General features: G+C 42.6%; 1 protein-coding gene across 5 annotated transcripts in view; it reads right to left on the reverse strand.

The window, feature by feature from the left end:
* GRIA1 (glutamate ionotropic receptor AMPA type subunit 1) overlaps positions 1 to 26350 on the reverse strand; it is a 379118-nt gene that overhangs the window by 28942 nt on the left and 323826 nt on the right. For all 5 annotated transcript variants that reach the window (XR_001121565.1, XM_004371282.1, XM_004371280.1 and 2 more), the window contains 2 exons: positions 26149 to 26347; positions 19227 to 19474 (listed from right to left, as the gene is read on the reverse strand). Coding sequence is in view for 4 of the 5 variants with exons in the window: in XM_004371282.1 (XP_004371339.1) it covers positions 19227 to 19474; positions 26149 to 26347 (447 nt within the window). In the remaining variant the exon portion in view is untranslated. The remainder of the gene's footprint in view (positions 1 to 19226; positions 19475 to 26148; positions 26348 to 26350) is intronic.

Raw genomic sequence — 26350 nt, forward strand, 5'->3', positions numbered from 1 at the left:
ATAACTTGCCTATGGTTCTAATTCAGCTCAGTATGACTAAAGCCCATGCTCATAACCAATATGCTCTACAGCCTTTCCAAGGCAGGGCGTTGTATTCATTAGGGGAAGCCCCTCTTGTGCTCATTTAATCCTTTTTTTCCCCCCGACTCAAATATTTTTTAAAACTTTTACTTTGCACACAGTTGTAACACCATGGCTCTCCAGTCTCCAAGCCCACTCTAGAGCAGAGGCAGCAAATAAGAAAAACGGAGAAAAGCCTTATCACAGGCCCTTTCGTAAAATGCTAATTAGCACCTGGACAGCAAGGAAGTGGGAAGAGCAGGTTTCTCTCTCTCTCTCTCTCTCTTTCTTTTTTTTTTAAAGGGGACAAAAATAGTAATGCAAAAAGGATGGTAGTCTGGGGCCATTCAGGTTTTGGCAAACAGTCCTATAATATGTGCCCCCAAGAGGATTCACTGTATTCTAGTCCAAAGCTATTGGTAATTGATAATGACAGAGTCATCAAAAAAGTAGTTTTATGTCCAACATGTTCAAAACGAAAGGTAGGGAGGTATGATTAAAAAAAAATATTTCCTTTAAAAACATTACATTAAACCAAAAAAAAAAAGCAGAGATGGGGGAACCAATACAGATTTGTATTTAATATTAATTTTTCTAAGTAAAAATGTTTAAAGTAAACTATTACTACCATGTTTAAAGAAAACTATTACTACCTACTGTCAACTTCCTTTAAAAAAGTAGGGACACTTGATGAATCAAAGAAATAGGAAGGACAAAATTTCAGAATAAAAAGAAGTCCTTTAGGTTGAATGAATTTAGACATACTGTTCTTATGTTCCTCATTTCACCTCACACTGGTGAAAACTTTATCTTGGGTAAGCAATGACTGGTCCACAACCTGGTTGTTAGGAAGACGCTGTTTTGGAAAAATAATGATCTTTCAATTGGTCACATGTGGGGTCCATTTTGTTATTTTCAGCATCCTTACCAAGGAACAACTTATTAAGAGTCAATGTGGTGCTCCCTTCAACTATCTGAAGGACTGACATATATAATACAGAGCAAACTTACATTGTGTGGTCCTAGGAGCGAGAACTATGACCAACAGGCAAACACCAGAGATACATTTTGGCTCAGTATAAACAAATGTAATAAACAGAGTCAAAGAACAATGGAATGGGTTATCTTATGAAAGAGGAAGCCCCTAGAGATGGGAGGCATCAGTAAGAGACTAGATGGTTATTCGTCAAGATTGTTATAGAACGGACTTCTACACTGGATGTATCACTCACTTTAATAACCATGACTATAGCTGAGCAGTTATGATGTTCCAGTACCATGTGAGGCCCTGGGTACACACTAATGAATAAGGCAGACATGGTCCCTGCCCTAGTGGAGCTTACAGTCTAACTGGGGAAAGAGATCATAAATGGAAATGCTAAGTGCTATGAAGGAAATAGGGTGAAGGGACAGAAGATGTCAGAGGTGGTCAGGGAAGGTGAGTTTGAGGAAGTGCCATTTAAGCTGAGACTAGAGGGAGGAGAGGAAGCCATATGTGAGAAATGAGAGTAGGGTTGGGTGATAAAGGACCACATTCTCAGACATAAGAAGGTCTGTGGGGTGATAAGAGTGGAAGACTTAGATTTATTCTTTGAGATGCTGGAGAACAGAATTAGATCAGGAAGATGAAGCTACAGGGGCATAGATTTCTGCTCAGTATGGTAGTAAACTTGGCCACTGTTAGAGCTCTTTGTGGGACATTGTTGATGGGACAACTGCTTGTCAGGAATAACATGGAGGGAATTCATAAACTAGATAAGAAGTTAGGATTCGATCAGTGGCTTCCAAAAGTCTGGTCCAGTGAGCCAGACCAATTCATGATGAAGCTTTTACTCATCAATGGAAAAGTGAGGAAGGATAAGGATTGTGTAATGAGTTTTCCTAAAGCTGAACTTTTCCATTTAGAGAATAGTTCTTTATATGTAGATGATTGTTTTCTTCTTTTAGTGTTAACGTATTCCTTCTCTTATTAAACAATGTTGATGAGAAGACAAATTTTTTGTTTTGTTTCTTTTAATACTTTTCCTTGGCAAGATGAAACCTTACCAAGTACCCCCTCCTCACAGATTTTTTTTTTTTTTTTTGACATTGTACTTGCCCATGACATCTATAGTCTGGGAACCACTGGACTTGTAGGGGAATGCGGCTATGGATGAGTGAGGTTTAAAGACATTTTGGGCGGCCTTTGAAGGGTGGGAATTTCCTTGTGCTGGATTAAAGGTCAATGCACGAGTGAGCATGGTCCTTCTGATTCTGACTCCTCCTTCCTTGGGCCTGTGGTTCAGAGGCCTAGAGTCTTCCCTCTTTGAATAAGGTCCTGCCACCTCCTTTCTCCCTATACACTGCTTCCTGAACAGGCCAGGCTAAAAGGAGCCCCTCCTACTTAGGCCCCTAGGTGATGATTAAACTACTTCTGCTGAGGGGCTTAGGAAGGAATCTTCTCCAGATGGCTCCTCTAAACCAGTTGCCATGCAGTCAATTCTGACTCACAGCGACCCCATGTGTGCTAGAATAACTGTGTTCCATACAGTTTTCAATAACTGAGTTTTTGGAAGTAGATCGCCAAGCCTATGGGTTGACTTAAACCTTTTGGTTAGCAGTCAAGCACTTTAACCATTTGTACCACCCAGGAACTCTGATGGCTCCTCTAGTCCAGGCCAAACCAGGGATTTTTTTTTTTTTTTTTTTTTTTTAACCAGGTGTGGAGGCCAGAGCTTCATTCAGCAAGAACCAAAGCCTATCTTCCCTGCTGTGTCCAAGAGGAAGGTGAGTTGAATCCGGGGCAGGACTGAGTGTTTGTAAATCTGGATCCTGGACAGCATTCTCTTAATGACTTCACTTTTGGACAATGGTCTCAAAGGCCTGTTCCATCTTTAGCTCATTCTATGACATCATTGAGTGTGTGGACTATCTCAGGTAAAAACTTCAGTGACTGGGCAAAATTTTAAGGGTCCATAGGATTCTGCTGCCCCAGTAGCTTGGGGTGGTGAGTGAAGTGGGAGAGATTAAACACTGACCAAGCAGAAGGAAACAGTAAGTTAGTGGGGTGATAACAGGAGCCTTAATTAAAATGCAAACATGCCCAGGTCTCCTTAAGAAATACAGGTGGAGTCAAAATTCCCTTAACCTGCGACTGTTCCAGATGGTTTTCCCCTCTTGAGTATACTCAACAAACAGTTCTGTGATCTTAAGAGAAGGAATGCTGGTCAGGCAGTGAGTCAGCCAGAAGACAGAGGCTTTGTCTTTGGTTTCTGACTCTACAAAACAATAGAAAGAAACTGGTTGGGGAAAAAAGCAAGAAATACGTATAAAGTAGTCTCTTAACCCCTCTACTCTGAGGTGGAGAAGAGTCTGGAAGGCTGATTTGGTTTTGGTTTTGATAATATTATTATTATGTACTGTAGTGTTTGCATTGTTGTATTGTTTCTTCAGAGTAGAGAAGTATTTTTTGGACTCATAACTCTATTAAAAATGAGGAAACATTGTAGGAGTTTATACCTGGTCCATTTTACTCATTTTCTTTACCTGGCCCCTGTGGGCCCCTGAGGTTGTAGTCCCTGCACCAGATGGTGAATCTTGGGAGTGTTGATGCAAAACTTATTCACCTTTACTTTTCCTGAAGGTACTTATTTTATCATTTTGGAAGTACTATACTTGAAAATTTGGTAGAATTAAATTTCATGATCATGACCATATATTTTTGTTTATTGCCTTTAGGATGTTCACTCGTAATGACCAAAGAGACCCAGGACTTAAGAGTTGGTTGGTTTAATTTCTGTTACATGGTCTGTACAGTAGGATTAGAATTTCCTGACTACCATGAATCAAGACAGACCAGCCACACCAAGTGATTTGATAATGTGCTCATAAAGTCACAATATACATAGAAGTTGGCTGGGTAGGAATTGGTCCATGCAATACCAAGGCAATCAAAGGAGCTTTCTTATGAGCTGAATTATCTTGCAGTTTCTGTGGGACAGTTGGCTCTTGCCTCATTGATCTACCCCTTGAAATATAGGTGGAAGAAAGAAGAAAGAATCAGATACAGGGGGGAGAAAAGATGTGGTATTTCTGGGCCCACAAGGAGATTGACTTTACTGTGTGGATCATAACAAATTATGGATAACATTGTGAAGAACTGGAATTCCAAAACACTTAATTGTGCTCATGAGGAACCTACACATACACCAAGCGGCAGCTATTCAAACAGAACAAGGGGATACTGCATGGTTTAAAATCAGGAAACGTGTGTGTCAAGGTCGTATCCTTTCACCATACTTATTCAATCTGCATGCTGAGCAAATAATCTGAGAAGTTGGACTACATGAAGAAGAACGTGGTATCACAACTGGAGGAAGACTCATTAACAACCTGTGATGTGCAGATAACACAACCTTGCTTGCTGAAAGTGAAGAGGACTTGAAGCACTTACTGATGAAGATCAAAGATCACAGCCTTCAGTATGGATTACATCTCAATATAAAGAAAACAAAAATCCTCACAGCTGGATCAATAAGCAACATCATGATAAACGGCAAAAATATTCAAAATATTGAAGTTGTCAAGGATTTCATTTTACTTGGATCCACAATCAACACTAATCACCCCCCAAAAAACTCATTTACTTAAATATTTCATGATTTTTCACTAATGGAATGGATGCTGAACACCCATGGAAGCAGCAGTCATGTATTGCACTGAGCAAATCTGCTGCAAAAGACCTCTTTAAAGTGTCAAAAAGCAAAAAGATGTCACTTTGAGGACTAAGGTCCACCTGACCCAAGCCATAGTATTTTCAATTGCCTCATATACATGTGAAAGCTGGACAATGAATAAAGAAGACCAAAGATGAACTGATGCATTTGAATTATGGTGTTGGCAAAGAATATTGAATATACCATGGACTGCTAAAAGAATGAACAAATCTGTCTGGGAAGAAGTAAAGCCAGAATGCTCCTTAGAAGCAACGATGGCGAGATTATGTCTCACATACTTTGGACATGTTAGCAGAAGGGACCAGTCCCTGGAGAAGGACATTGTGCTTGGTAAAGTAGAGGGTCTGCAAAAAAGAGGAAGACCTTCAACAAGATGAACTGACACAGTGGCTGCAATAATAGGTTCAAACATAGCAATGATTGTGAGGATGGCACAGGACCCGGCAGCATTTTGGGTCGCTATGAGTTGTAATCTGCTTGATGGCATCTAACAACAACAGTATGGATTTTTAAAAATATCCTCCCAAATTACTAAATTTAACTCCCATGGAAATAGAGAATATGATTAAGAGGTCCTTATGCTCTTTTTCTGCTAGATGTGAGCACTAAGGGAGGATGAATAATATACGTACATTTCCCTGCCTGACTTTCTTTGGTTTGGGGGCTTTGCTGGCTCATTGCCTCCATTTAGTTAGAAGGAAGTTTGTTCTTTTGCCTAGCGATTCACCTAGGCCTTTGCCCCTTTCTTGCTGAAGAAGAGGTTGTTAGAAATGATTATTGAGCCATGATTTGGCCCTCTGGGCCACTCACAAAATGTTACTGGAACAGATGGCCCAGAATTTCTCTTCAGGGGCTCAACTCGGGGCTGTCCCTCACCCCTTCCTTTCTCCCTGCCTTCCACATAGGGCAGTTCGGAGACCATATCTGCTCAACACCAGGAGCTCTCCACCTGTAGGCATAAGGATGAAAGCAGTGTGGCCTTTAGCTGAATGTTTGGGCACTACGTGTAACAGGGAATAAAAGTGCACATTTAGACATTCCTGTCTCTTGGTATCCTGAAACTTCTGCCTCATTGCAACGAAAAGAAGCAGAGTGCTGTCTGACCCGGTTAAGGCAATTACCACTAATGTGGGTTGGATGCCCCAAACAAACAGAATAGATGGTGAGTGCTGAGGGGAAGCAGAAAGGGAAAGGGAAAGGAACATTGGGGAAAGAAAGGGATTGATATTTAAGAACTTCTTTTGAACCATGAACTCTTCATAAGTTCTTCATTTTATTCCCAAAACAATCCTGTGAAGCTTAGGGTATGATCCTCATTTGGGAGATGAGAAAACTAAGCTGCAGAGAGATGAACGTGTTAGTTGACACTTATTAGTCACTTCACCGTGTGCCAAATACCGTGCTAAGCACTGTGTATTATCTCATGTAATCATTTAACAACCATCCAGGTATAGACTAGCATTACTCCTGTTTTTATATTTGGGGAAACTGAGGCGTAGGGAGGTGAAGTCACTTGCCCAAGAGACTTTTGCTTTTATGTGGCAGATCTGGGATTCACATCCAGTTCCGACTTCAGGGCCCTAACCATCAGTTGATGGCCCATGCTGCTGCTCGTTACTTTTTCAAGAACGCGGGTGGTAAATATGGGAGGCGGGGCTCGAACTTGGGTCTGACCAACACCAAGGCACATCTATCTCCCGCTACCCACAAGCCTGGAGTGGCCAAGCCAAGAGGGGAATCCAGACCTCCTCCCTCCCACAGCAGCTACCTTCTCAGAAAAGGCAAAAGACCCTACAAGTCTGAAATAAAGTTGCTGATGAGAGGGAGAGGAAAAAAAAAAAAAAGAGAGAGAGAGGTGCTATTTTTGACAGAAAACAGCTTCTGAAAAGAAGGCAACACACAATTTGTATATCAGCAGGAGAAAGCCGTACTCCGGCGGGCAAACCACGGCTGCACTGGGCCTCTGTTCTCGCGAGGTAAAGGCCGTATCTCCTGTGCTGTCCATCTCCCCTGATTCATCCTTGCCACTCTCCTCCTCTCTCTTAACGTGTTGCTTTGCTGTTTACGAGCTTCTCAACCAGGCATGATAAAAACGGAGCTCCACCCAGAGTAGTAACTGCATGTTTATTTCTGTGATCCTCCATTAAACCTATGCCCTGGAGCTCTGGCCCAGCCTGGCGTCTCAAAGGGCGAGCTTCAGGTTGGAGGCCACCTGGTGTCTTGTTTCCCCTGATGCTTTTCCTGGACGCTTTGGGATTCCTTAAAAGTGGCAAAAGTAGTGATAGGTGCATCCATTAGCAGACAGAGGTGGGGGGTGTGGGAAGAACGAGGGTTTGGAGTCAGAGTTTGCACCCAGGCTCCATCGCACAAATTACTACAGGAACCTGAGCAAAATGTCACCTCTCTGAATCTTAGTTTCCTAACCTGTGAAATGGAAATGATAGTATCTAAATCAAACAGTGAGGGGCAGGTTAGCACTTGCACATCCAAAGAGCACTAGACTCACTGCCCCATACTTAGTAGGTATGAAATGAATGCAAGTCTCCCCTTCCCCATACCCCACACTAAAGTACGATCAGTCTAAAATGATCTGATTTTTATTGTTAACGGGAATCCAAAGCACTGAAGAAGTTTGGAAAAATAAAAATCTTTGGTGGCACAGTGGTTACGAGCTTGGCTGCTAACTAAAAGGTTGGCAGTTCGAATCCACCAGCTGCTGTTTGGAAACCATATGGAGCAGTTCTACTCTGTCTTATAGGGTGCTATGAGTCAGAATCGACTTTATGGCAATGGGTTTGGGTTTGGTTCGTGCTCCAGTGGGGAGCTCTGGTGGCGCAATGGTTAAGAGCTTGGCTGCTAACCAAAAGTTTGGCAGTTTAAATCCACCAGCCACTCTTTGGAAACTCTATGGGGCAGTTCTACTCTGCCCTATAGGGTTGCTATGAGTCAGAATTGATGCAATGGGTTTGGTTTGGTTTAGGGTCATTTTTTGTTCAACTGGTCATGGGCAAGCAGAAGAAGAAAACATTGCCCACACTGGGTGTGTCCTTTTCCATTGTAGGGTATAGGGCAATGGCATTGACCTGTGGTAACAGCCTGTCCCTCAGAGAAGGTGCCTCATAAATCCAAATGGCACAGAATGGAGGCAAGGATTCCTCAGGGAATTCAGGCAGCACAGAGAGCAAGTCCCTGCCCCTTGTGGAACTTCAGTTTTCTTAATTGTATATTGGCTGGATAGGACTAAGTGATGGTGTGTGTGTGTATGTGTGTATTAAATGACCTTACCCTCTGAAAAATCTTTCCTTCTTCACAATTTCCCTCCTTAAGTCCTTTAGAAGACATTCTTGCCTAATGGCTGAGAACAGGACCTGGAATCAGACTGTTTGTGTTGAAAATCCAGCTCTCCCATTTCTATGCCAGGTAACCTTGGGTGAATTCCAAACTTCTCTATGCCTCAGTTTCCTGAACTATGAGACGAAGATGAAAACAATATTACCTTCACAGGGTTGTTGTTAGGATTAAATAAGATGATGCACATCAAATACTTCTTAGAAGTGACTGGGATGAGTAAGCACTTGATAAATGTCTACCATAAGTCTTATCACCACTACTAAAATCCTGCATCAGGCCCTGGTCATGCCCCTGCCTGGACTATTGCACTGGACTACTGCCCTGGTCTCCTAGGAGGTTTGCTCAGCATTCTCTCTAATCCATCCCACGTGCCCTGACCTGAGAAGCTGCTGTATTGATGCAGCACTCCTTCAGCAAACCTCCAGTCTCTAGTCAAACACACACACACACACACACACACACAAACACATTCTCTTCCTCCCTCCTTTTCTCCCTCCCACCCTCCCTCTCTTTTTTCTTCCTCTCTTTCTGTACCCCCTTCCCTCCCTCCCTTCCTTTCTCTCTAGCTCTTCTGAGGATGCCAACAAATCCAGCTTCGCAGCTCAGAGGGCTTTGTCTCTGATCAGTCCCGACCCAGGTCATAGAGTTCATGGGGTTACCATGACAACGAGCATCCCTGGCTACCCATCAGGAGGTAAGGACCAATTGAAAGGGACTGTCATTTCCCTGGGACATACTGTATTTATCCTCAGCAGCATGCCCTGCACCAGTACTATACTATGGGAAGAGAGGCGGTTACTTGTGAGGGTGGGAGTGAAGGAGAAGAAGAAATATCAAGGTTTTATTTTTTAGTGTGTGTTCTGTGGGGGAGGACCACACATTGTTCTCAGAGACATTTTATTTCTAATGCAGCCAGTGTGTTTGTGTGTTGTGTGTGTAGGGGAGGAGGTTTCAGGTACATTTCTGAGTAACACAGTTAGTTTTACAAAAGGAGCCTTGGTGGCACAGTGGTTAAAGCACTCGGCTGCTAACCAAAAGGTTGGTGGCTTGAACCCACCAGCCGCTCCGTGGGAGAAAGATGTGGCAATCTGCTTCCTTAAAGACTTATAGCCTTGGACCCCCAAGACTATTGCCCTGAGATACTCTTTAAATTTGTAACTCAAATCACTCCCAGAGGTCACCTTTCATCCAAACGACAGATTGGCCCATAAAATAAATAATATCACCTATGAACACCGTGCTCCTCAAAATAATCGCCTAGATGAAACTAGGCCAAAGATGAAAAGCTTAGGGGGAGGACGGGGAAAGTAGATTAATGGAAACAGAGCAACCAAAATGGAAATACTGTGAAGAATGTAACCAATGTCACAGAACAATATGTTTAGAAATTGTTAAATGAGAACCTAATTTCCTGTGTAAACTTTCACCAAAAACACAATAAAATATTAAAAAAAAAAAAGATCTACAACCTTTGAAACCCTATGGGGCAGTTCTACTCTGTCCTACAGGGTTGCTCTGAGTTGGAATCGACTTGATGGCAGTGGGTTTGGTTTTGGGTTGGTTTTATAAAGAATGAAAAAATAAGATATTTGGTTTAAAAGTGACCTTTTGGTAGGTCTAATGAAAGGGGGTTGAGGTGGAAAATAAAGGTTAATGAGTACCCTCTATGTGAGAGGCACTTTAAATATGCTATTTCATTGAATGTTCAAAGAAATTGAAATGAATTCTTATTATTCCCATTTTACAGAGAAGCAAACCAAGGCTGATAACACTATATTGATGTACCAAGCTAGGTCAAGCTGCTGGTAAAGTAATGGCCCTCGTACTTGAAGTGAGGTTGTTTGACTCCAGTGACTTTTGTTTCAGCATCATTCAATGCGTTTTTCCTGTTGCCCTCCCATCACGTTAATCTTTCTCTCTCAGAGCTTTCTCCTCATGTTCTGCCTTCTCAGATCACTTTCTTTCTTCCCTGACCTCCTCTAGCTCTGTATCCCAAAGTGGACCAAGGTTTACCTATACCAGAATCACCTGGGCTGCTTGTTAACCCTTTCATGGATAAATTATTATCACTATTTTGGTGATGCCTGTTTTTCCACTAATGGAATGGATGCAGAATCTTCGTTGGTAGTTTTTTATTATTTGAAAAAATGGGGTACCAGTTGGCAGCAGGACACATCAGTCCCATGCTCCATGAACCACATGACACATGTGGGATATATGGGTCCCATGGCGCATCACACTTCCTGGTTACACTTGAGCCATAAAATAGCTTACTCAACTTTCCAAAAATACACAAAAATACATACAGTATACTAAATAAACATTGCACTTGCTGTACATAATTGTTACCAGTTTGATTTCGAGTGGGCCATGTGGGTACCATGTTCCATGAAGCACACCATACATGTGGGACATATCAGTCCCATGGCCCAGCAAGTGCATCACAAACTGTTCTCACCCCTAAAAGAACTCATTTACCTGAATATTTCTGAATGCCTGTAAGCTTACCTTTCCAATGACACAAAGGAAATAGTAAACATACTTGCAAGCCTTATCTCGCTGTACAGAAGGCAAAAGACACAAAAGTTTCACATAATCCCTCCTTTGGGAAGCATCCTTTCATACAGATTGCTCTCAAGATTCAAATGTGGTGCAGACCAACGTCCTTGTTTTTTAGACAGTTACACCAGTATCTGCCATGACTCCAAAATGTACTAAAGTGACTCAAATCCTGCCAATAAACTTCCAGAGGTGGAAAATATAACACCAGCATATATATCATATATATCCCATGGTCCATGAAAGGGTTAAAACGGCATATTCCTGGGCCCTACCCTGGATCTGTAGAACCAGAATCTCTAGAAGTAGGGTCTAGGAAGGCATGTTTTTAACCACCTTCCTGAGATAATTTTGATACACACTGAAGTTGGGACACTGTTCTTTAGAGCAATAGATTGAACACCGTAGAAAGCAGCACTTGCTTATTCGTTTTCCAGTTATTTTCTGGGTCAGTGTGGTTCTCTAGAGGAGAAGAGCTCTCTTAATGCCCTTCCGTAATACTCAAATCAGCATTCAGCAAAGCAAAGGTGTTCAGGAAAGACCCACTGGACCAACAAGAAGATGCAATCATGCCACATGGTCCCGGTGTGGGATGGGCAACTAGGAGACACTCAATCCCTGGAAGTGAGACCCCCTCCCCACAAAAACCTTGTGATAGCTCATTCTGAGTCACAGCCATAACCTCCCTTCTTTTCCTTAGCCAGATGCCCATACAGACAAGCAGTTCTTGGTAGATGTTTTCCAGCTTAGGGCTGTGTGATGGGGAGAAAATACATTCAGTAAGAATGCAAGTGAGACTAAAATGTTGATGAGTGGTCTTGGGCTTATGTGCAATTAGAAAAACAAGACACAGGCAAGATAGAGGCACTGCAGCAGGGAGTGAGAAAAGGTGATTGGCAGCTTCCAGGTTGCTGGCTCGTGTGCTCTGAAGCCTGTGCCCTTCCCAGCCATGCCTTTCTTAACCTTCTAGAAATCCCAGAGCTAAAATTAAGGTGGTGGCAGTAAGTTTGTTTGGGACGTACATCCTGCATCTGCCCATTTTCTGTCCTTGCCAGAATCACTTAGTACTTAGTCAGGTCTCAGGCAGGAGCACAACACTCTCCAGAAAGCTAAGAATATAACAGACTTCTTCGCTAAACTGCCCAGGTTTAAAGTGAGGGCGATGGCTGGTGTTATGGACTGAACTATGTCCCCCCAAAATTTATGTTGAAGTCCTAACCCCTGATACCTGTGAGTATTAGCTTGTTTGGAAATAGAGTCTTTGAAGTTATCAGTTAACATGAGGTTATAGTAGAGAAGGGTGGGTCTTATTCCAGTCTGAGGGATGTGCTTATAGAGGAGAAGAGACACAGAAAGAGGGAGGATGATCATGTCATGACAGTTATGTTGCAGTTGCAAGCCAAGAAATACCTGGGGCTATATGAAGCTTGGGAACACAAGAAAGGACCTTCCCTTGGAGCCTCTGGAGAGAACATGGCCCCGTCGACACTCTGATTTCAGACTACTAGCCTCTAGAACTGTAAGACAATAAATTTATATTCTTATAAGCCACCCTGGAGTCCCTGGGTGGTACAAACGGTTAACTCACTCAGCTGCTAGCCGAAAGGTTGACAGTTTGAGCCTACCCAGAGATGCCTCAGAAGAAAGGCCTGGAAATCTACTGAAAAAATCAGCCATTGAAAACCCTGTGGAGCCCTGTTCGACTCTGACGCACATGGGGTCACCAGGAGTCGGAATTGACTCGATGGCAACTGGTTTTTTTGGTTAATAAGCCATTAATTTGTAGTAGTTATGGCAGCCCTAGGAAACTAATAAAATTGATTACAGACATAGAATCCACAACTCTTCCCATCTTTCCCCCTCCCGTTGTAACCTGTGTCCATGCTCATTACCTCCTACCAAGATGACTGCAACTGCTTTCTAAAGGACCTCCGTGCCCGTGGTCCCCTTCTCTCTGATTCACACGGCAAACCACTGCTAGGGTACTCTTCAGGGGCCTGTCTGATTATGGTCCCTCCCCCGCTAATGGCCTTCAGTGGCTCTTATTCACACCAAATCCAACATTTGAGACATTCCATGGTATGGCCACAACCAGCCTCTCCTACTTAACATAGTCTCTAGTTAAACGATTCCTTGCTGTTCCTGAAAATAAGCCCCATGTTTTCCCACCTCTGCTTTTGCTCACTGTCTCCTCCATCTAGAGCACTCTCTTCCACTTCTCTATCACAGTTCTTCAAGGCCTGTCTCAAATGTTACCTCTGCACAAAGCCTTCACAAATACTCCCGTTCAAATGTTGACTCCCCCCTTTGAAGGGTTTCTAACTCTCTGGAGGCATTATGCAGAATAATAGGTAGCTATGTCACTTAGCTCATGAGCTGTATTTGGTTATGCTTATTTAGGGGCCAGGGTTGCATCTGTCTCTCCACCACTCCCTGAAGTCTTGTACACACTGCTTTATGTGGAAAAGGCATTCAGAAAGGATTTGTAAAGCTGAATGGGAAGCATGGGGAGTGGGTCCCAGGCCCTCCTGGGTGCCCATCACCCATTGAGCTGCAAGATGAAACTGCACTGTACTCCTGTCCCTTGGCCCATACTTCTGGCTTGGACAAGACACGTGACAGAAGACAAACATATCCTAATCACAAGGACCAGAGAAGACTCCATGTAACCACAGTCATAGTTAAAGACCGGACTTTGACCAATGTCCTGATTAGGGAATAACTCCTAAAAAATCCAAGAAACTCCTGGTAGATAGTTCATGAAAGAGAAACATTAACTGAGTTTTAGTTTATGCCAATTGTGTTGGCTCCTCCTTCGGTCGGTAAAACATGGGCCATGCCCCCTTAGGAAATTGGAACACATCATTTCTAACTGAAAGGAGCATTCCTCATGATAATGAAAGGAGACATCAGTTTAGACCAGCTGATACGTTTAGTTGGCAACAAATGGGCCAATAGATCATAATCAATGGATTTACCAATTGCCTTTCCCTAGTGACTGGCATTGGCTGAGTTGGTCTTTATCCACAACCTAAGGGCTTCTGATACGTAACCCAGCCCCTCGTCCAGCCCTGAACATGCAGTGACAGCCAACAAACAGCATCTGTCTCAAAGAAACACCACTTGTCCAAATGGAAAATCAAGTGTTGAACTGCCTCACTTCATCAGTGTTGGTTTCCAGAGCTGAAGAGACAAAACACCATTCTGTCACTAACACAGCCTTTTAACGCTCTGTGGGGATCACTGACTGGCTTCTGCCAAGCCGACTTGGCAAGTTTTAGAGAACATTTGGGTCTTAGACAGCCGTTCTCTGACCTTCTGGGACAGAGGTGGGTGATGTGCCTGGGAGGAACCTGGAGCTTGTTCCAGGGAGGCTGGAAGGGAGAGAATGCCTTGCAGGTGTGGTGAGGTCTTCCTTCACCGAGAGCCAGTAGTGAAGAGCATTTTCCAGGAAAGTCCTTCCCTGAGGCAGGTACAGGCATTAAGGTAGAGAACAGCTGCCTTGAGGGCTACAGAAGACTCACGTTTTACAGGGCAGAAGAGAAGTTTTTAACAACTCCTGGAGCACACTGAGGAGAAGCTGGTGGTGCAGTAGTTAACAGCTACAGCTGTTAACCAAAAGGTTGGCAGTTCAAATCCACCAGGAAACTCTATGAGGCAATTCTACTCTGTCGACAGCAACGGGTTTGGTTTTGTTTTTGGAGCACACTGAAGCAGCTCACTGTAATATAAACAAACACTTCTAAAGAGTTTACAGACTCGTGAATAGCTGATCAGTCTTTAAAGTCATATTCTCTATGATTCTAAACAATTCTAGGACAATTGATTTCCTCCTCCAGATCATCTTTAAGCACATAACAGCCCCTCCTTTTTTTCAATAATATTTTTTGCGTTTTAGGTGAAAGTTTACCCAGCAAATTAGGTTCACCTTTAACAATTTTCAAACAGATTATTCTGTGCTATTGGCTACAATTTTTTCAATGTGTCAGCGTTCTCATTATTTCCATTCTGTTTGTTCTGTTTCCATTGATCTAACTTCCCTTCCCCTCCTTGCTGTCTCATCTTTGCTTTTGGGTAACTGTCAACTGTTTGGTTTAATATAGTTAATTGTTTAAAGGGGCATGTTACTCATGGGTGATATTGTTTATGTCAATCTATTATTTGACTGAAAGGTGACCTGCAGAAATAGCTGCAATTCCAAGATCAAAGGATATCTGAGGCAATAGTCTAGGAGGTACCTGTCGTCTCTATCAGTCCGATAGGTCTGGCCTTTTGTAGGAATTTGAGTTTTGTTCTACATTTTTGTCCCATTATATCCGTGACCTTCTATTGTGTCCCTGGTCAGAATGGTCGGTAGTAGTAGCGATCTAGTTCTTCTGGTCTCAGGTTTGAAGAAGCGGTTCCTGTGGGCTATTAGTCCCATGGACTAGTTTCTTTTTCGAGCCTCTGATTTCCTTCATTTTCTTTTGCTCCATACGAGTAGAAACCAATAGTTCTATCTTACATATCAGCCCCTTTTTAACAGCATGAGAGGAAACATGACTGTCTTTTTATTCTTCTGTTTACTTTTCCCTCCATCATGCAGAATGGTTTCCTGGGATCAAATCACTGTGTCAGGGATTGCTGGAGCACACATGTAATGTGTCTATAGCACTTGGTTTACCATGATTCTTCCTTTTAGGTATACTAGCATGCCTTGGGAAAACAGCGCCATTTGGGGCATGTGAGGCAGAGGGATGGGGTGTGTGTGGGGGGGGGGCAGGGGAAGGGGAGAGGTTACTCATTTTCTGTAATTGTTTCTCAGTGGTATGCTTCCTGGAACATCTTTGTATTGGTTGCTAAGTGTCCATCACAAACAACAATCTCTTTTAGTGCAGAGATGAGAAGTAGGATCCATGGAGAGAAGAGAGACTTCCTCAGGCCAGAAACTCATGTCTCTCTTAGGATGGACATTACTCTTCTGTCTGTGAACTAAAAAGCCCTGTGGCTGTCATACAGGAGAGAAAGGAGCACTGTGAGAGGGCTGGGTGTATTTGACCATTAATTGGATATTTCTTGACTTGCAGATTAACCATCAGCGATCTGTATTTGAAACATGTTCCTTTTCATTTTTGTCACAATGAATAAATGCTTGTGATACCTTGTACAGATAGGCAAAGGAACAGAGTTACATTTTTTTCTTTATTATAGAGTTAAATAATTTTCAATGTTTATTCCAGGAAGAATGCTTGGGCATGCAAAACCCATAAAAGCAGTATTACTACTCAAAGGAGGGGGGCTTGGCACATTAAAGTGAGTGGTCATTATTGCCATTTGTCTTCAGAGTGGTAAGTGGACGCTGTGGGCTCCAGAAGTCTGAGTGGATGGTCAGTGTTTGGTCCACATGAATAGGTTCAGAGAATCTGGCCTAAGTTCCATCTCCTGACTTTAATGGTTCTGTCAGTCAGAAAGCTCAGTACAGAGTTAGAGTAAGTTATAGCCGTGGGCTCTGAAGTCAGACAGCCTGGGCTTGAATCCTATCTCCTTCCTTACCAGCTCTCTCAATTTGGTCAGATAACTTAACTCTGTGTCTCTGTTTCCTCATCTGTAAAATGGGGATAATGATACATGTAGGGATGTTATGAGAATTACATGAGATGATGCACATGAGTGCATACCACAGCTTATGGCATTTAGTAGGCACTCACTAAATGGTGGCTTTCATTACAGTAGAAAATTGCGTGTCAGACGACTTGTGTTTTAGGTGCCTACCACTCAAACATCGAATATTTTCTGAGTTGTCACCTTGTTCCAGGCACCTGTGTACGGGATGGAGTGGCAGAAGTACTCTGTACGAATCATGTCACCTCTCTGGGCCTAGTTTTTTTAACTTTACATCCAAGTATTTGGACCAAATGACGTCTTTAACTGATAAAACCTTCAGTATATTATAATTCTGCAGCATCATTAATGTTCTTGGACCTGTAAGAACTCATTCTCTGAATTGGGCCTTTCTAGGGCGATGTTCTATGTGTTTCCAAGATAAAAATTTCTTTGTGTCAAGCATTGTCCACTAGATCCCCTTCAAACTTTGCCTAAACTTGGACAAACAGTATTTTAAATTCTTCCAGGCAAAAATGCATGATTGATAAATATCTGGTTTTCCTTCATTAGGTCACATTCAATTATATCTACATTCCTACAGATAATCTTTATTCTCCTAATTCTCAATTACTTAAAATTCTTCAATGTATTCTCATTGATCTTATAATAAGGACAAAAATCCTTTACAAAATCCTTCTGTAAGTCAGTCTCCAATCTCAGATCAAGTTTTCCTCTCTTTTATTACCTGTTCAGAAACACTTAGGTTCTTTTAGTTCCTAAACTGTGTCAGGGTTTCTTGCCTTAGAGTCTTTGCATGTGCTATTCCCTCTCCCTGGACTGCTGTTATCTCCCTCTCCCCTCATTTCACCACGTTAAAATCTATTAATCTCTGACACCTCAGCTTACAAAAAGCATCCATGAAGAAGCATTCCCAAGCCTGTCCCACCTGTTGCAGCAGAGCCGACTGGAGCCTATTATCTTTAGGTCTTCTCTTTTGTCATTATCGTTCTGCAGTTTCAAGTAAATAAGGTGCTGTTTTTCATCTATTTATCCTGCTTAGACTCATAATTTCTGAAATTTAGGATTTGTGTCTTTGATAAATTCTGGAAAATCCCATTCAAATATTGCCCTCTACTCCATTCTTTCTTCTCATCTCCATCTGGAACTCATAGCATATATACATTCAATACTTTTTATGTCTCTTAACCTTTTCATTACATTTTCTATTTTTTTATCTCTTTGTGTGACATTCTGGGAAATTTTCTCAAATTTTTTTTGAGTTCACTAACTTTTCAACTTTGTCTAATTTGCTGTTTAATCGTTTTATTGAGATTTTATATCAATGACTAAATTTTTTATTTCTGTAGATTTCAATTGATACTTTTTCAAACATGTCTGGTCTCTTATGATAGTGTCTTTTTAAAATATCTTTGCTTACTTCTATGTTTTTAGTTATACTTCTGATTTTTTCTCATATAGATTGTCGTATAATTTATAACTTTGCCTTGCTTAGGGCAGCCCCAGAATAATCAGCTTGTGCTTTTCATTCTGGTTTTGATTTGCCTTTTATGTGTGTGTGTGGGTGTGGGTGTGTGTGTGTGGGGGTGTGTGTGTGGGTGTGGGTGTGTGTGTGTGTGTGTGTGTGTGTGTGTGTGTGTGTCCCTAGGGATTTCCTCACTTGGATTTAAAGGGATGTTTGTTATATCCTGTGTAGCGTATCTAGGTGTTTTATACTAGAAGTTTTGTTCTACAATATTGCTGTAAGTAGATTTCCTCCAGGTCCCCTTTAATAGACTATCAAAGTATCTGTCATAATTGTTATGAGACATTATCAGGTTTTTAATGATAATAATTAGCTCTTTAATGTCTGTCTCCCCTGAAAGAAAGTAGTTCTATGGGGATGGGGACTATGTCCAGCTCCCAGCCCAGTGTTAAGATGTTGTAGGTGCTCAATATTATTGAAATGAATGAATGAACTACAGGAAGAGGTGGTCCTTGATGTCATGGAACTCTTCTCCATTCTTCTACAACCATTATTAATCCCTTCTCACCCTTCCTTGAATGCTACTGCAGTCCCTAAGTTAAATCCTTAAAATTATTTAATCCTTCTGTGATTGACATAATGTCTCACAAGTAACTTCACACTGTACTGTTTTCAATTGCCTTCTACATGCATTATCCCATTTGGATTCCTAACTACCCAGAAAGGGCTAGGATTATTTTTCTCCTTTTACAGATGAGGAACTGTGCACTGGGGAGATACTATGTCTTACCTTCTCTAATGTAGCATCCTGAAGATTTGGAGTCAGAAGACCTATATTTGATTCAGGACTCTACATTATCTGTTTAGAATGGATATAAAATCTTCTTTATCTGAAAAGACTACTTTGCTTTTTTATTGAACTACCTGTGTTCTCCTAAAGAAATCAGTGTCTAGGAAAGAATAGGTACTTCCATTTATTACATTAAGTGCTTTTTCCATTTCTATAGCCAAAGTCTCAGAACTCAAACTGCTTGATTTTTCATTTGGACAGAATGTTAATGTTTCTTTTGAGATACACATTATAAACCCCCTTTGTCAAAGGATCCGGGTTGCTGGTGAACCCTGTTTGTGGCGTAGTTGGATGCAGGAATGTCTGGTAGAGGATGGGATATTACAGATCACATGACAAAGACACAGTTTCACTGATGTTTAACACACTTGAAGGGATAAGTTGAGGCATGGGAAAGAACACACAGGTAGCAACAGTCATAGCAAGCTGAAGTTCTCCAGGTCAATTTTTAACCTCAGGGCTGCAGATCTCAGGTGGCTGGATTCTCCCAGGCCCACAGGCATTGAAGAACGACGCTCTTGAGAGCCGTCATTGTAGCATTGGTGCCATGTGGCAGAGACAGCAGGTTCATTCCTGAGACAGGATGGAAAAGGGAGTACCAAGGAAGCAAATCTTGGCTACTTACCTCAGGGCGGACCCCTTGGGTGTCGCAATGCCATAGCCTTTGGAATCCAAGTTACCTCCCACCTTCATGGTGTCACAGGGTTTCCGCTGCTCAATATACTCATTCATGGTAGATTCCAGGAGGTAGGCATACTTTCCCTTGGATTTCCTCACTCGGATCATCCCCTCTTCTGTGGTCCGCACAAAAACTGATGGTTCTGCTGACTTCATGTATGTCCACATCTTCTCAAACACAGCAATTTTAGACCTCTGACAGGGGACATAAACAAAGCCGGAATTCAGTGCTGGCTGCGCTTGGCATTGGGGTCAGCACACACACTAATGAAGAGCTGAGTGTAGCTTGATCACACATATATGAGTAAGATTAGCTCAGGAAGAAACAAATTTTGAGTGATTGCAAAATAAGAGGCTCTAATTAGTACCAGTAGGTTCCAAAGTACAAATATCTTGCAAATACAGAATGAACAGGATCACTCAGAATCTTTTAATTACTGCCAAGTAATTACATTTATCCTAAATATGGGGGGGGAGTTAGGAAACTGGGGCCTTGTCTGTCTTTTAAAGATATTAAGGAGCCTTTCTATTGTTCTGTAAGACCATATTTATACAGCCCAGAAGAGTGGAGAGCTGAATACCAGTGACATCTGATTTCAGTATTGGAAGACAATACTGTAGAATTTCTGCATCATGAGCACTAAGGTCCAGTCATCCCAGATTGTAAGACCAGACCTCAGATTATTGTCTGATAATGCTGCTAACTTGGGCCCAAATATTGCCAACTGTTAACTTTTCGAAAGCCTCCAAATCTAGCCAAACTGCTTTCCTTATTTCCTCCTGAACTCACCTTGGGCCTTCCTTCCTGTGGGACTTTGCTTAGTCTGTTTACGTCCCTTGATGTGCTGTTTCAGTCTGGCCAAATCCTACCAGAACAAATCCTGTGTATTCTGAGACCACCAAAGTTCCAAGGGCAATGATTCTCAAGTTTTAGCGGGCACCAGAATTATGTACAGAGATTATAAAAATGCAGATTCTCTGGCTCCGATTTTGGAGATTCTGATTCAACAGGTCTGGGATAGGGCCTAGAATCAATCTTTTCCAGAGGTTCCCCAGGCAATTGTGATCTAGATGGCCTGTGTGGCCCTTACTTTGAGAAACAGTATTGTGAGGGCTGATATTCCTATATATTATCTGGGTTACTCACTGGATGGCCAGGCTAGACTGCTAGGATTGCAAGTCATCCCTTCTTGTGTGGAAGTCTTAAGGATTTGGAAGTTACCTGGGGATGGGGGCTGTCTCCAGGTCCTTAACTGAATCTATCAAGTACCTTGCACATAGTAGGCCCTTAGTCCAGGACCACAATTCAACCCTCTCATCTAACATGCTGTTTCCAAAGAATCTGATTTCTCCAAGGGGTGTATATATTTTGGGAATACCTAAGTTTGACTTTTGAAAATGTAAATTGACAAGTATAAAATACATATGAGGGACTATTGTTTTAAAGACAATTACTATTAGAGTCATGTTGTTGTTGTTAGGTGCCATCGAGTTGAGTTTGACTCATAGCGACCCCATGTGACAGAGTAGAACTGCCCCCATAGGGTTTTCAGGCTGTAATATACACGGGAACAGATCAGCAGGTCTTTCTCCCATGGACTGGCTGGGTAGGTTCGAACCTCCAACATTTTGGTTAGCAGCTGAGTGCTTAACTGTTGTGCCACCAGGGCTCCTATGATCTATATAAACTAGTAGTTTATATAGAAATTATAGATCTATTTGATATGAAGTTATTATCATATATAATTTTTCTCTGCACACAAGTGTCAGTTAAATTTCCTTGATATCAGCCTCAAGTATTGGGAAGATATTGATGTGCAATTAAGTTGTTGTTTGAATCAACTGATCTGTAGAGATATTTGGAGCCCAGGAAAATTCTAGGTCTCCAGGGAAAATTAATGAAAATAGTTACTGAGAATTTCAGGAAGATATTGGGTAGAGTGAGTCTTAATTAATTTTAAAAGTTTATAATTAGATAAACTAGATCATTTGTTATATAGTTTATAATTTGGAAAGGATACTGGATTGAGAGTGAGAAGCCCTGGATTTCAGTCTTAGCTCTACTTCTAACTCATGGTTTGGAGTCTGGAAACTTCTTTCTCTCCGGACCTCAGTTTTCCTCTCTGTGCCATAAGGAATTTCAGCATGGTGATTTTAAAGGCCCCTGCTAGCTTGAAATATGCAATTCTTTACATGAGGATAAACCATTCAAGCAACAACAGAAAGAACGGAGAAAAGGGAGAGAAGAGTCCAAGGTTAGGGAAGAAAGTACCCAGAACCAATCATAGCACCTACAATGTACAAATTCAGCTGTGACCAGATTTGCAAATGATCTCCTACGCACAAAAGCAACAAAACACACAGCAGGGCAATTGCAAGACCCAATTTGACCTGACAGGATGGACACCACAGGGGCCCGGGCTGCTGACAGGCAGAGCTGAAGAGCCCCTGGGCAGTGGAATGCAGAAAATTAATACGTCCTCTCAGTCTCACCCCAGTGCCCAGAACACCCAGGCTGTGCTCGTGGCGGTTTAGAGCACATGATCAGGACAATCTAATCTCCAGGAATGCAAAGGGAGGATGAGTGGCAGGCAAAATTGGAAGCATTCTCAGGGTATTTGTTCTTAGATTTCTCCTATCATCTGCATCTCCCACAGCCCGTCTCACATCTTAATTAAACTGTTGATGGAGGATTCAGCAACTCTGTGTTGGGGCTGCCAAAATGCTCTGGGCTGCTATGGGGACCTAAAGCCAGATTTTTCAGAAACTGAGCTAGAAGAATTTTTCATCTTACCATTTCCTCCTCCTGCCTTACGGGGGTGGTAGGTGACCTTGTCTCTCCACCCACCAAAGTCCTGATGGGGTCATTCTCAAGGACAGAGTCACAGAGATGGAAGGGCTCATGGAACCTATCTTATCAATACTCTCTTTTTACAGGTAAAGAAACTGCAGACTGCAAGGTGGTAATGAACTGCCCAGTGTCGTGTAGCTTGTTAGTGGCAAGGCCAGGAGTAAAACTTGGGTCTCCTGACTCCACACTTGGTACCTTTCTACTACAACCAGCTGCCTCCCTCATTTTAATCTTTATAACTCACTAGCTGTGGGACTTCAGGCAAGTAACGTAACCTTTCTGAGCCTTAGTGTTCTTCTCCCGGCAATGGGGATCATAGCACCCACTGCACAGTATTGCTGTGAAGAGAACACAGGTTAAATGCATAGCCCGGTGCCTGGCATTCCAGAAATGGTGCGGTTACTATCAATAATGATGCCCTTTCTTCAGGTTTTACTTTAGGGTTACTGTTGTTGTTATGGCCGTCCTAACGATTTAGACTCTTAGCAATCCCATGTAACAAAGTAGGACTGCCTCGTTGGATTTTCTAGGCTGTAATCTTTACAGGAAAGAGTCCTGGGGGTGCAATGGTTAAAGCACTTGGCTGCTAACCAAAAGGTTGGCAGTTCTAACCCACCAGCAGCTACACAGGATAAAAGACCTAGCAGTCTGCTTGCTTAAAGATTACAGCGTAGAAAACCGTATGTGGCAGTCCTACTCTGTCCTATCGGGTCACTATGAGTCAGAATCAACTCAGCAGCACACATCAATAACAACAACAATCTTTATGGGAGCAGATTGTCAGATCTTTCTCCCACAGAGGCGCTTGGTGGGTTCGAACTGCCAACTTTTTGGTTAGCAGCTGAGTGCTTAACCTACTTTAGGGTAGAAGTGCCAAATACATGGCTTGCTTGATGCCAATCTCCCCTTCCTATATCTATGGCAGACATTAATATCAATCAAGATATTCTTTTTCATTAAGGTCAGATGTGACCTCAGAATCCTTCTCAACACAGAACTCCAGGCAGCCACTACCAGTGAAATAAAGTTAGCACATGAACTGTAACTTATTTGCTGCCTATATAGTAGGCCTTGTTAGGGCACGGAATTTGTAGAATACTGACTGCCCTGGTTCCAGATTCCCAACTTTGTGCTGTGGACATAGTTATTCATGGAGAACTTTGAAATTTTAAGTCCCATTTGTGCCTCTAATTAGCTAGGCATGCCCATTTTCTTCTCTGAGCCTCAGCTTCCCCAACTCTAAAACAGCAGGATTAGATTAGATTTGTCCTCGGGTCCATCTAGCTTGGGAAGTGTAGAATTCTGATTCCACAAAGGCAACGAGAACAAGACTCTGGTAGATGGGCTTTTTGCTACCAAAAGAGAAAAGGAGTTAAAGATTCTGCCTTATAGGATGTAGTCTGAAGTTCTATCTGTAGTGTAGAAAGGTTAAACAAAATGATGTAAGATTAGGCAATAAAGCCTGTAAAGGGGGGCAGTGAGAACTAAATTGGCATGATACTGAACAGAAGGTAGTGGATTGGTAGTAGAAGCTGGGAAGTAGAGGAGGAGATGACTATTTCTTATAAATAACTGGATAAAAGGTAAACAAAGAAAAATATATAGTCTTAGAAGACAGAGGATTGTTGCCTGATGAGAAGTTCAGTTTAAGTCCAAATATGAGAAAACACCACCACCAACAAAAACGTTTGCCGTTGAGTTGACTCCAACTCATGGAGAGTCCATGTGTGTCAGAGTAGAACCGTGCTCTGTAGGGTTTCAATGGCTGATTTTTCGGAAGTCGATCAACAGGCCTTTCTCAGAGGCACGTCTGGCTGGACCTGAACTGCTAACCTTTCAGTTAGCAGCTGAATGTGTTAACTCTTTGTACGACTCAGGGACTCAAAATATGAGAAAATATGCTTATTAATAGTGACTGTGTGGTGGAATCAGATACTTAGAGGCAAGAAGCAAAAACTCAAGTTTGCAAACATTTAAGAAAGGCTAGGCTGGGCCTGAGGTCAGGGTGAATGATACAGATGCTCCCCCACACCTTTCTGAGCTTGCCTTTCTAGTGGAAGACCCTCTCCTCTCCAATAGCCTATGTCCAGATGAGCTGAGCCTTCACAGAGCAGATGTCAGGTGGGGTGGGATGGGAATGACCTTAAATCCTGCCCCGGGAGATAGAGCCCTGAGCTTGTGAGGGCTTTGGAGACTCCTGCTATAATGCCATACATAGCCTTTGGGAAGCAGAGAGTCTAACTCAGACATTATCATTTAATGACACTACCCCATTAAGACAGTGTGGTTAAGTGGCAAGATACTTGAGTTGGAACCAGGAAACTCAGATTTTGTACCCACTGGTGACACTTACATCATGAATAACTTGAATTTCAATTTCTTACCCACAAAGTAGACTCCATAACCCCTGTTTGGCCTTAGGTCACAGGTGAAGCATACATGAGACCATGGCTATGAATGTGCTTTGGGGACTGCAAACCTGTGGTGCACAGATAAGGGGATGAGAGCGTGCTAAGTGGATCAGGTGGTTCCCAACTGCTCTGCTTGGGATGGGGCATAGGACTGGCTTCATGGACAAATATCAGGCACCTCCTTCACACGTGACTTGCAGGCTAAAAGTGTCAAGGAATTGTAATGAGATTACAAGCAGTTTTTCTCCTAACTGGCTGGATGATCTCAAGCAAGTATTCCCCTCTCTAAGACAACAGGCACAGTCCAGGTGACCTCTAAGGCTCCTTCTTGCTCCAGAATGTTGAAAATGGATGGTTTTGGCTCTGGAGCCTGGATCAGTGGTGGTGATGACTTTGCTCCCTTTCCTGCCTGTCATTCAGAACACACAGCCTATAATCAAGAAACTGTAGTACAGTGGGGTCTACTCCCCAGGCTTTCCTGCTTCTGGGCATTTGTTTAAGTTGTGCCTTTTGCCTAGAATGTATTCAGCTTACCCAGGGTGAACCAGGTTTTTTGATGCCCAGAAATGTTTTCAGGTCTACCCTGTGTGGCTGCAACTCCTACCTCTTTTCAAGATGACTCCCAAATGCCTGCTTCTTCCTGAAAACCTAATGGTAAATGGAGATACCATTCATTGTTCTTTGTCTTCTCTTGTATCTTAGACACATTATCTCCTGTAATTTCATAACAACTCTTTGAGACAGACAGTATTTTCCTCATTTATAGATGGGGAGATGGTGTCAAAGAGGCTAAGTGCCACAGAACAAGTAATGGATGGAGCCAAGTTCTGGACCCAGATCTGGCTAACACTATAGCTTGTGCTCCTAAGCCCTCTGCTTCTCTGACTTTGCTCACTGCCTCCAGCTATACCCACTCCACATTTTCTCTCTCTCTTGGCATTATTGAATAGACCTCCTATTACAGTTTTTTTTTTCTTTCCCCCAGATAGTAGCTCCTCATCAAGCAAGTCAGCATTCACTGAGCTCCTGCTGTTAGATAGGAGGGGACCCAAAAGGCATCAGGTTTGCTGTGACTAATCGATTACTAACTAGAATGTAAGTCGCTTGTGGGAGCAGAGATGGAAATGTATCTGATATTGTTTGCAGTCCTCAGAGAACTTGGCATAACATGGCATACACAAGAGTTCTACATCAGTGCAGAACTTTGAAGCTTCTACCACTACCACCACCACCACCAGATGCCATCGTGTCAATTCCAACTGATAGCAACTCCATGTGTGTCAGAGCAGAACTGTGCTCCATAGGCTTTACAATGGCTCATTTTTCAAAAGTAGATCACCAGACCTTTCTTCCCAGGTGCCTCTGGGTGGACTTGAACAACTTCCAACCTTTTGGTTAGCGGCCACGTGTATTAACTGTTTGTACTACCCAAAGACTCCTTGAAGGTTCTACAAAAGCAGACATGTAGATTTCCCAAAGTTCTGTAGACAACTGAGACATGTTCTGAGTTTCCCTACTTTGAATTCAGTTAAGCAGTTGCCCTGGCTGCCTGTGATGACAATGTTGGCTCCCTTCTGTGAAAATGTCTGGACAAGGGATGTCCCTACCCTGAAGAACTCCTTAGTGGATCCTGCTTCCAGTGTCCCATAGGCAATTTCCGTCTGCTTTGCTAGGTCCTCTGCACTCTCGATGGGAGACACCATCCTCTCCACGGTCAGGAAGGCGGCCAGGTTGGCTGTGTATGAAGAGATGATGATCAAGGTGAAGAACCACCAGACGCCACCAACGATTCGGCCGGATAGGGACCTG

Source organism: Trichechus manatus, unplaced genomic scaffold (assembly GCF_000243295.1).
Source record: "Trichechus manatus latirostris isolate Lorelei unplaced genomic scaffold, TriManLat1.0 scaffold00011, whole genome shotgun sequence".
Taxonomy (NCBI): domain Eukaryota; kingdom Metazoa; phylum Chordata; class Mammalia; order Sirenia; family Trichechidae; genus Trichechus; species Trichechus manatus.